Here is a 12,106-nt window from a genome sequence, read left to right on the forward strand (position 1 = left end):
CTACACTCAGTTCCCTCCTCCAGATCATCTGTATAAATAGTAAATAGCTGAGGCCCCAGCACCGACCCCTGAGGCACTCCACTAGTCACCATCCGCCAATCCGAATAGCACCCATTGACCCCCACTCTCTGCCTCCTATTTGACAACCAATCCTCTATCCACGCTAACACCCTACCCCCAACTCCCTGTCCCCTGACCTTCTGCAATAACCTCCTGTGAGGTACCTTGTCAAACGCCTTCTGAAAATCCAGAAAGACCACATCCACCGGCTCTCCTCTATCCACCGCCCTAGACACTTCCTCATAGAACTCCAGTAAATTTGTCAGACACGACTTCCCTTTAACGAAACCGTGCTGCGTCTGCTCTATCAAGCAATTCCCCTCAAGATGCCTCGCTATTTCCTCCTTGATGACGGATTCTAACATTTTACCTACAACAGACATTAAACTAACCGGCCTATAATTCCCTGCCTTTTGCCTGGCACCCTTCTTAAACAACGGCGTAACATTAGCCGCTTTCCAATCTTCCGGCACTTCCCCGGAATCCAGCGACGTCTGTAAAATAACCACCAAGGCATCCACTATCACCTCCGCCATTTCTTTCAGAACCCTCGGATGCATTCCATCCGGTCCTGGCGACTTGTCCACAATCAGTCCCTCCAGTCTGTCGAGCACCGCCTCTCCAGTAACAGTAATGTCATCGAGACCCTCCAGTCCTACCACCTTTCCATCTCTAACACCCGGCAAATTATTCACGTCCTCCTCCGTGAAGACAGAAACAAAAAAGTTATTCAGGACCTCAGCCATATCCCCATCCCCTACCACTAAGTCCCCCTTCTCATCCTCTAAGGGACCAGCATTCCCTCACTTACTGTACTGTCTGGAGAGAATACACATCTCTTTAACCTGTGCTCAGTGCTCCTTCCACTCACATTGTCGGCCACTTTAAGACTTGAACAGCAGGTTAGGTGTAAAGATTCGCGTTCTAATCAGTAATCTGTAAACTGTCTGTGCTTTATATGCTCTGTCTGAGGCCAGGACTCTTCATTCACCTGATGAAGAGGGGAACGTCGAAAGCTTGTGAGTTTATTATCAAATAAATTGGTTGGACTTAAACCTGGTGTTGTCAGACTTCTTACTGTGTTTACCCCAGTCCAACGCCGGCATCTCTACAATAGGTGGGGTACCCAGATGAACACTTAGATCCTGTGTGGGTCAGTGGACGGGGATATTTACAGGCATCTTCAACCTCTCTACACCAATCTGAGGTCCCTATCTGCTTCAAGAAAATGACCGTCATCCCAGTGCCAAAGAAAAGCCAGGCAGCGTGCCTTAATGATTATCATCCAGTGGTTCTGACATCCACCATTATGAAGTGCTTCGAAAGGCTAGCCATGAATTCCTATCTTTCAGATGACCTGGATCCACTACAGCTTGCCTACTGCCACAATAGGTCCACAGCAGATGCCATCTCCCTGGCCCTACACTCAGTCCTGGAACACCTTGATAATAAAGACACCTATCTCAGACTCCTATTTATTAACTATAGCTCAGACTTCAGTATCATTATTCCTACAACACTCATCTCCAAACTCCGTGGCCCGTGTTATTCCTGTGGGCAGCAGGCCCAATTCCAGTTAGCACCCACTGTCCCTGGAATTCTTGCCCTCATGTCAGGCGCACAATATTTGGAGAAATCCTGACTCCAAGAATCAGGCTCCTGAAAAAGTGTCGTTGAAGTTCAGATTTTTGTTCTGGGGATGCAGGTTTATGGGCGTTATGCCCACTACCCCGAGAGAAAGTTTGTAGGCAGGCACAGGAATTGTCGGGTGTAGAGGTGATCTGGAGTTCTCACACTTTGTCCCAGCTGTGAAAAAAGAATGAAACCAAAAAAAATTCTCTCCAGCATTTACCCCTTCCCCCAACTCCACTCACACAACCCCCATGCCCCACTCAAGACAGCCCAAACCATCTGATGCCCACCACCTAACCCTCCCTATCCAGTGGCTGCTCAGAACCTTTGTGCCAACCTCTCCACTCACGCCATGATCCATTATAGCTTCAATGCTAACTCGTGATAGCTGATGATCTTCCACCTACTGCTGTTTGAGCTAACACCTACGAGGTGCATGCCAACAAAGAGTAAAATAGCAAGTGCTTTTTTTTAACACTACAGACACTTTTTCCCCAAACATTTACATGACAGGAGATGTAAATGTAAATGACAGCTTCTTTTGATAGCTTCAATGAGCTTGTCAGTCCCACTGAGTTTATGCACTTTTTACACACATTCATGTGTACTTTTAACAATCTTAAAGTCACTTGACCTCTCCCAAATTTGTCTTGGGACCCTATTGAAAGGGATACCTTATCTCTTCAAAGGTTACCCTCCCACCCCTATCATCTCTGGTAAAGCTGGGATCTTCTCCTTTTGGGTCTAATGGGCACACATCATATTTCCCACTCCCCCCTTGCAAAATCAGATCAGACTGAAGGCAGCTGCATGTTAACGTATACAACTCCGCAGAAGTGCAAAGTTCAACCCTCCACCACAAAAATTGTGGGGACCAAGTTTGGGGACGGGACTTCCGGTGCCACTTTCACACAGACAGAGAGTCTCCCCATCGACATGAAAGTTCATAATGTTGATATTTCTCAATGTAAATAGTTCAAGATCAACTGGAGGTATCATTTTCAATTAAATACGTTTCAGAACTCTAATTGCCTGCTCTAGATTGGGGCTGGAATTACCGGCCATTCATACCGGCGTGATTCTCCAATCCTGCTGAAGTGAGCAGAGATTTTGAAAATTTTCCATCCTCCCTTACAGTGGCAGTGGGGCGTGAATGGCCAAAGAATCCCAGCCACGGTATCACCAGAAGTGTTTAGATAGGCAATTGGATAAAATAGTTTTCTGATACTTAGAGACATGCAGCAGCAATTCCTCATTTCAAACTTTGTGTGTGGGTTCCGTTGTGTAATGATTAGCACTCTGGACTTTGAATCCAGCAATCCGAGTTCAAAATCTCAGTAGGATCTTTTTATGGGGTTGCACCACGGTTAGCACTGGTGCCTCACAGTGCCAGGGACTCTGACTCAATTCCCGGCTTGGGTCACTGTCTGTGTGGAGTTTGCACATTCTCCCCGTGCCTGCCTGGGTTTCCTTTGGGTGCTCTGATTTCCTCCCACAGTCCAAAGACATGCAGGTTAGGTTTACTGACTATGCTAAGATTGCCCCTTAGTGTCTGGGGGATTAGTAAGGTAAATAAGTAGGGTCAGGGGGATAGGGCCTGACTGGGATTGTGGTTGGTGTAGACTTGATGGGCCGAATGGCCTCCTTTGGCACTGTAGGGAATCTATGATAATTAAAGCCTCTTGTTGTTACAGGTGTGTTATACCAAAGGTTAATTATTTCCGAACATGGTCTGAAGAACGACAAATTTCCACATTTGGAAAAGTGAGTATGATCAAATGGATGATAAGTGGATGAAAGTTTCTCAAGAATGAATGGCAATAACGTGGCATATCTGACCTATTTCCAGCTTTGGGGTCATTTATATGTTGTGGTTAGATTCTATGGCCCACATATAGGAGAATAATGCCAGCTCGGGGTTGGAGATTCAATGTGACAGGAATGTGAAGCCAAATGTGACTCCATTAGGTTTGAGCCTTTCAGTTGAGGTACAGTAAAGGAAAGGCAAGTCCTGCTGCTTCCTAAACTCACTTTATTTTCTGATTCAACTCCACAACCAACACCCAGTGCTGTCTGTAACCTCTTTATATTTCCTGGTATGATTAAACAACTAGCATACCGATTAGGTTTAAAGTGGAAGGTAGTTGTTAACCCTTTGCTAACATATCACTCAATAACAAATAGGATAAACAGCTTTTCTCACTATTTGCAGAGCAGATTCTAACACCAACAAGATGACATTATACGGTCAGGAATCTTACAAGTCTAATTGCATCAAATTGCTACTGAATGAAATCTGTGGAGACTGTTTAAATATGCTGATGAAAACGTTTAATGCAGGAAACAAGCTATTTTTATTTCTTAACCGTCAAATGGAGAACAGAAGATGGGACAATTGCACTGCAATCCATGTAGACATTTTGGATAGTCCAATCAGTTCCCGTAGTTGATGTTTGAAAGAGTTGGAAAGGGAAAAAGTAAAGTAGCCATATCTCCATGATAAAGTCAGAGGGAATATTCACAAATTCTCAAAGGAAAAACATTTTTACTTTGAAGATTAAAAGAGCTGTGAGTGAGAAGCTAATCTGAAAGGAAGGAACTTTGAAACAAACACTGAAATTAAGCAACGTTGCCAACAAGGAGAAAGTGTCAAACGCATTATAAGAAACAGACACATGACTCAGAGTAGTCCCAGAGAGGACTATCTGGATCTTGAAGGGTTTCTTAAATTGCACTGATAGATCAGGGGAGCAGGCATTTCTCTGAATGCATCCCCTGCATTTCCCCATGCCCTGTATAATTCTGCCATTCAAAACTTGATCTAGACACGGGGACCCCCTGAGGAGGTGAAGGTAAGCTGTAATCTATCACTTGGTAGCTTCCTCAGTGACTGCTGTATGGCTAAAGGTGGTTGGCTACTCCTGTGCTACAAAATAGTCACACGACTGAGGAGCCAGTAGGTCCTGTGAGGGAATTGCTGTTGGTTGTATTTCTGGAGTTTCTGCCCAGCCAGGCTGGTATTTCCAATGTAGCTGCTACGTTGATCCCTGCATTAGGATAATTCTCCCCTGATGTAACCACAAATAAGGGTATAGACTTCAATCATGCCTGTCAGTTGCTGCACATCTTGCAAGACAGACCTCAGAAACTCAACATCACTGGAAGATTCCTATTTTTCAAGTATTTACATGAGCTATATGACCTAAACCCTTCTCTTTGACCTCCACTGGGAAGATGGCATGTCCTCACTCACTCTCTAGTCTACTAAGCCTCTTATATTTTGCATATCCCCTAATCTCATGTTCTTGCTTTCATGATTGCAGGCTATTGGTTGAATGTGTTTAATCTGGTGGAAGAATTTGCAAAAGTCGGAGCTGTCATCTTGGCGTTGGCAGAGGGACATGGGATAGGATCTTGCTCTCGATACTCTTATCTGATCTGATCTTTCTAATCCTCTGCTTTGCTGCTCATTTAGCTGATGAAGAGAAAATTCTAATTACTTTTCTTCCACTTGATTATCCTCTGTCCTCCATTATTCTGATGAGCCTATAGTAAAGGAAAGTCTGTGTCTGCTCCCACTGATCTGTTTCACCATTGACACAAAGCGAGAGAGAGAAAAAGGGACTTTTTTTCAAAAGGGGAAGACTTTGCAAAGAAACAAATGTGCGAACACTTAGATTTGGAAGCAAATTGGCAGGGAACGAGAATGTCCACAAGAAAGAATAACCAATCTTGTCATCTCCTATTGTTAAAGCTGTTTGTTGTATAGAATCTCACTGATCTGCTTTGGATTTAGATGTTTGAGGCATGTTTTTGACATAGAGGGTGATGGGTGCCTGGAACTTGCTCCCGTGGAAGGTAGTGGAAGCAAATACAATTTAAGGGGCGTCTTGACAAATGCATGAAAAGGGTGGGAATAGAGGTTCCTGGAAGGGAAGGGGGTTTTAGTTCAGTCGGGCAGCATGGTCAGTGCATGCTTGGCGGACCGAAGGGCCTGTTGCTGTGCCGTAATTTTCTTTGTTCTTTGCTCTGTGGTGTATCTGCTGTCTACTGTATCCAATGCTGGTTCCAGTCCTCTGCCTTGCTGTTATAACAAAGTTGAACGTAGTAGGTTTTGATTGCGAGTTCTTGAGTGACATATAGCAACTTGTGCTATATATCTGGTGATTTCAGCCCATTAACTTGGGATTTTAAGGTTCTACATGAGAGTGATTACTGTTAGGGGAATGGTGATAAATGTATCAGAATCCAGAATTGGTAACTGTCCCTTGAGAAAAGAACAGTATTAACAGTTATTTGTGATTCTATTAATTTGAATGCTCATTGCACAGTGGGAGGAGGGGATTGGAAGTAGAACTTCCAATGTACTTGTTTGCTCTTGTCAGGTCATTGTACTTGCATTTATCTGTGGTCTTGGGATGAGAGACGGCAGTTAATAAATACCATAGCCATCTCATTCCATGTAGCATGTAAGACACTTTTTGAGATTTCCTCCTACAGGCACCTAGCAGACTTTATCTGTGTTGCATTTGTCGAGAATTACAGGTGGTTTTATTGGGATTCTGTGCTTTTTGTTCTTCCTCTTTCAATGTTCCTACATTTGGGTGCCTTTGCCAGATGCTCTACTTGAAGGCATTCTTTAAAAAGCCACAAAACCACACAAACTCTCTGTGACAGATACCTGACAGTGACCTCAGTCCTGCAATAGATTCAGCAAGTATTGACTACTCCCACATGCTTTTGCTATTAGGTTCAGTTCCTTTGTAAGCTTCCTATACTATTAATTTTCACTCACTCCCTCGCACGCTGCACTATAGTGTTACACAGGAGCAATGCACTCCTGAAATACCAGTAGGAATTTCATTAACCTGACTGCACAATGTCAGCACACGTGACCTTGTTGATGTTCTGGGCTATTCTCTCTTGTCGGCATTCTCATTCCTTGCCCACTTGCTTCCAAATCTAAGTGTTTGCACATTTGTTTCTTTGCGATGTCTTCCCCTTTTTGAAAAAAAAAGTCCCTTTTTCTCTCTCTGTGTCAGGTTTGTCTTCTCCATGTGCTTCTTAATTGTTTAGATTGGAAAATAATGTTGTTCCCCTTGGGATAATGGATTTGTGGGGCAAACATCAAGAGGGTGAGGCTGAGTTGAATCAAGTGGCATTTCTTCATTGTAAAGAGTTAGATTAATGTCATTTGAGAAAGATGACTGACCTTTATTGAACAAACTTTGTTTTCCGGAGGGGTAAAGGAAGGAAATTACAGTTCACTAAATTAGGGACTTTACAGTGAGGTGTGAAGGATGACAGATTGATTACATATTAACTCTGGTAGTGTGGTTTTTGTGAATTTGAGTGGAACTTTTTTCACTGGTTTAATGTTCTTCTTTTCTCGCTTCCTTTTCTGTATTTCAAGCAGCCTCTCCTGTAATCACTTTCTGATAGTTCAAAAGGTTACTGCTGCTTACGTGCCCAATTTGTTTATTGTTCCTCTCTACAACTGCAAAGACCTTTCTTTTTCTCTGCATCAGGAGAATATAAAATATGTTGTTCTTTGGAACGTCTTTCTGTAATCATCACAGTCCAAGTTTACCCTTTAATCTTTCACGTGTTGTATCCTATTGATTACATCAATCCTTTACACTATATTACCCGTGATTGCCTAAGAGATGTCATTCCAATTCCAATTCTCTTCCTGAACCTAGTGGTGCACTAAGGTGGCACTTCCATAGCTAGCCCTTCTTGGAACAATCTCCAGTCTGTCGCCAGGGGCTTATAGCATAAGGAGGGCCATTCCACATCAAGTATGACTGACCGGGAGTCTCTCCCGCTCTTACCGCCAGCCATTGGTGTGCTTGGAAGGACCTGTTTGGCTGCGTTATGAATGCACCTTCCTTGGCCAACCATCCTTGGGGTGGGACTTGAGCCTGGAGCTTCTGGCTCAAAGGTGAGGACGCTACCCACTGCGCCACAAGACCGCCAAAGAGATGCTTTGGAAGTATGTTATCAGTAGTTGCCTTTAAATATACTGTTATATAGGATATAGACATTTTATTAATTAAAATCATTTCTCAGATAGACTCCCACAGCATTTGAGTTGAAGTGTAAACTTTATTTAATTTTCTACAGCCACGGGTTGGATTTTACAGCTCACCACCAGTCATGTTTTTGGCTAAGGATACAACATGTGAAAGATTAAAGGGTAAACTTGGACTGCAATGATTACAGAAAGACGTTCCAAGGAACAACATATTTTATATTCTCCTGATGCAGAGAAAAAGAAAGGTCTTTGCAGTTGTAGAGAGGAACAATAAACAAATTGGGCACGTAAGCAGCAGGAACCTTCTGAACTATCAGAAAGTGATTACAAGAGAGGCTGCTTGAAATACAGAAACAGAAAAGGAAGAGAGAAAAGAAGAACATTAAATCAATGAAAAAAATTCCACTCAAATTCACAAAAACCACACTACCCAGAGTTAATATGTAATCAATCTGTCATCCTTCACACCTCACTGTAAAGTCCCTAATTTAGTGAACTGTAATTTCCTTCCTTTTACCCCTCCGGAAAACAAGGTTTGTTCAATAAAGGTCAGTCATCTTTCTCAAATGACATTAATTTAACTCCTTTCTATGGAAGAATGCCACTTGATTCAACTCAGCCTCACCCTCTTGATGTTTGCCCCACAAATCTATTATCCCGAGGGGAACAACATTATTTTCCAATCTAAACAATTAAGAACTTTTTGCCCACTCCTCAAATCTTCCCCTATAATACAATAAGTGGATGGGCACCAAATTTGGCAGGCCATCCCCCATATTTAAATAAATCATTAAAGGCCAATTGAGCTTGTTGCCAGGCTGATTGTCTGGTGTATTACATTACCCAGGAAAAATGCATAGTGTTGGCAGATGTGTGGGAGTGGTCAGTATGTTTGTTTGAGACCAGCTGGAAAAAGGTGGGGGTGCGGGGGGAGAGGGACATCATTTGGGTGATGGGGGTTTGCCCTCATGATGTCACTTCCACCTTTGTTTCTCACCGCTGGTCCTCCTGAACCCAATCCCGCCTCTCACCCACTCGTGGTCAATTTTCCTTCCTGGAGGGGGAACCTTCCATTCCAGTAGCCCACTCAGCCCACCCCTTGCCACTGGCTGTAAAATCTAACCCCTTGTTCTTTTCACCTCTCTGGCAGTTTTCTCTCTCTTTATAAGTTGTTTTGACTTCCTCGCATTTCCGTAACGGTCAGTTTTGTTACATCTTGATTATTGTTCTTGTGTAACTGTAGAAGGCTTTTCAGATATGTGACATTACCCAACTTGTTTTGTCAAGAAACCAAGGAGAAAGAGTTAGAGCAGGGGACGGCAGAGAGGCTGACACAGTCAGGGAGATGGTGGGGTATGTTAGGGAATGATTAGCTGATACTAAGGTTGTGCTTTGAAAGATTTTAGGAATGAGGAAAAACTGAGAAGTATAAAGAGTTCCAGAGTTTTGAAATTCTAAGAAAGAACTAGTTAGATGAGGAGATCACATGAGGTCTTTTGATGCCAACTGTGAGGATGAATGGCAGCGAATGGGGAATAGTGGTTTTACTTGAATCTTATAATCAGTAACAGAAGCATTGACTGTTGGCAGAACGACAGAATAGAATAAAACAATGATTCATTAAAGAAAGAGATAAGTTTGAGTTAGGAGATAGAGGGTTAAATTGGATAATCCCACAAATAGGAAATTGCCTTGTTTGCTGCATTTGCATCAAAATTGTGTGCACTGGGCGTGGGTGATGTTTTCGACATTTAACAATACTCACAATATTATCAGGGGTAACCTGCATAATGTCACATCCGCCTTCATTCTTCCCCACATATCCTTCTGAACCCGGTACCCCCCCTGCCCCTAAACCCTCATCCTAAAAGCCCGTGACTTCCCTGTTTCCATTGCTCTCCTTCTGCTCCTCCTTACAGTGCCCACTCCAGAACTCTGGCACAATAGGGACTGCTGAATCCATTACTCACCCTCTGGGGGCGATCTCAGAATTTGGCAGTGTTGGCTCTGGAGGAACAGGTCGGTTTTCACTCCAGATCTTACCACACTCTGTCAAACAAAAACAGCTGGCAAGTTTCATGACACCATGCTACCGGCAGGGTCTAAACATGCTGGCAAAGCTCAACTGCACTGAGATCTGGTGCCATGTTTAAACGGTGCCCCTATTGGAACATGAATGATCATCTCCCCACCCCGCAATCTCCCCCCTTCCCCCAGTCCTTCACAGAGGTCTCAAGGGCTCCCCTCCCGATCCTGCTCAGAGTCGGCACTCTCCCACCCCCCAGTCAGCGTAATACCTCTTTCCCCCCACGCCGGATCAGAGTTGTACTCATACCCTACCCACAACAGTCCCCCCTCCTGTTTCCGTTCAACACCAGACTCCTCCTTCCCCATATAGTTAATGTTGTCACCCACCCCGCTATACCCCCTTCCCCTCTTGGCCCTGACTGTCGTGAAGTTAGTGTTTGTAAACTTATAAATACTCGTAAAATGCTAAGAATTGTAAAATTGTCAGTTTAAAAGGTGGTTTTATTTTTTCAGCGCTTAGAGTTTCTTTTAAAAAAAGGAGACGCAGGTGTCTGCTGTACATAGAGTGAAACAACGTATCAGAGGCAAAAACAACAAGGTTGCTTTAGTAACAGGCTTTAGGTATTTGAATCAGAACGTGTTTTTGAATTTTAAGCAATCAATTTGAAATAGGCATTTGAATCACCACAACCTATCAGTTTTGAATTTTGATGTTTCGATAACCTGTAAACCAATCCTATTCTGCGAATTTTGGTATGTCATTGGAGGTATAAAACCAGTTGCCAGCTCTAGAGAATGGCCAGAAAAACCGACTACCAGCGATTGCCATAGTTCACACCTTGCAGAGAAAGAGATACACAGGCAGCAACTGTCCACCAGTGTAACAGCCAGATTGATGTCTTGCAAGAAAACCTCATCCCAATTGTAAAGGTGCCAAAAGAAGGTAGTGAAAGCAGAAGAAACCAGCAAAGAAGAAAGAAGGTCCCAGAAGATGACAACCTGATTGCATTTTGACTGTGACTAAAAATTCTATTCTTTTTGTTAGTAACTGGGAATTGGATTTATTTAAACAGCTTTCCATTAGAATCATGTTTTACTTAGTTTGTTAATAGTTTAGTTAACCTGTTCAGTGTTAGAAGAATAAAGTGTTACTTGTTGATTTTACAGAGAACCTCAGGTTGTTATTTTGATTTAACCACAAAGTTTCTGATGGGCGGATATCTCACAAACATTTTAACAGATTATTGAAGGGAGATACTTCCCTTTGAGTGATGGAATATTAGTTCTCAGAGAGGAGATCAACTCCTCCTTGTAACAATGACACAGGTGGGAATGGTGCTAACCTGGCAATGCCAATTGTGCCAAGTGGCAGTACCAGTGGCATTATCGGGCCACTGCCTGGCCATGTCCTTCTGCCCTGGGGGCTATACTCACCTTTATCTCCGCAGGGGGATCCCCACAACAAGTTCACATCTGGGTCAGCCTGTTGTAAACCGCACCAACGTGACATCCCATCATGTCAGCATGGTATGAATGTGTGGTGGGGGTGTTTAATAATATGGAAATCTATTAAAATGTAGGTAAATCAGGATCACACCCATTGTGGGAGTGAACCAGACCACATCGCTGCGATCTCACAGATCGAAGTTGCGATTTCGCTAGTGAGATCCACGACTTTGAGGTTCCACCTGCAGCACCTCGTGCCCACACCAGCATTCTCGCTGACAGCAAGAGTGGGCTCAAGATCCTGCCCAAAATCTGTTGGATGGTAAACCTTATCATACCTAAGTGCAAAGGAGTTGCTGCTCTCTCCGGAAGAGGAAGAAGTCTTAAATAGACTTGGATTTATGGGGAGTTCAGCCTCATTAGCTTATTTTTGGAGAAATATTTGATACCAGAAATATGGTAATTAAATGTTTGATGTTTTTGGAGTGAGATGTTTCTCAATGGTATAATTGTTTTTTAAATGAGCAATGTTACGTGACATTGTGCTTTTAAGGACAAATAGTTTCGGTCAAAAGAAATTGAAATTCTTAGATGAGATAAATCCTTCTTTTTCAGGACTTTTGTATTTGCTGATCCTGATGCCATCTCTGAAGAAATCTGCAATTACCTTTACAATGAGATCCATTCAATGAACCCAAATGAGCTACTCACTGTTAAAATGGGTCATGTTATCAAACATACCATCCAAGCAGCCCTAAGAGAGAACTGTAATATCAACAGACTGGATGAAGTTTTGCAGGTCGGTAGAATGTTTAAAACTAATCTCTTCATTTATAGAGCGTTGGGAATATAGGGACAGAGGAACAAGAGTAGACCATTCAGCCCATCGAGCTTATTCTGCCA

General features: G+C 43.1%; 1 protein-coding gene across 3 annotated transcripts in view; it reads left to right on the plus strand.

Annotated features, from left to right (window-relative positions):
* Window positions 1-12,106, plus strand: part of pik3r6 (phosphoinositide-3-kinase regulatory subunit 6) — a 93,420-nt gene that overhangs the window by 52,568 nt on the left and 28,746 nt on the right. For all 3 annotated transcript variants that reach the window (XM_080208930.1, XM_080208931.1, XM_080208932.1), the window contains 2 exons: window positions 3,387-3,456; window positions 11,819-12,002. In XM_080208930.1, coding sequence (XP_080065056.1) covers window positions 3,387-3,456; window positions 11,819-12,002 — 254 coding nt within the window. The remainder of the gene's footprint in view (window positions 1-3,386; window positions 3,457-11,818; window positions 12,003-12,106) is intronic.

The sequence above is a fragment of the Carcharhinus amblyrhynchos genome, chromosome 21 (genome assembly GCF_965287045.1).
Source record: "Carcharhinus amblyrhynchos chromosome 21, sCarAmb.v2.hapA, whole genome shotgun sequence".
Taxonomy (NCBI): domain Eukaryota; kingdom Metazoa; phylum Chordata; class Chondrichthyes; order Carcharhiniformes; family Carcharhinidae; genus Carcharhinus; species Carcharhinus amblyrhynchos.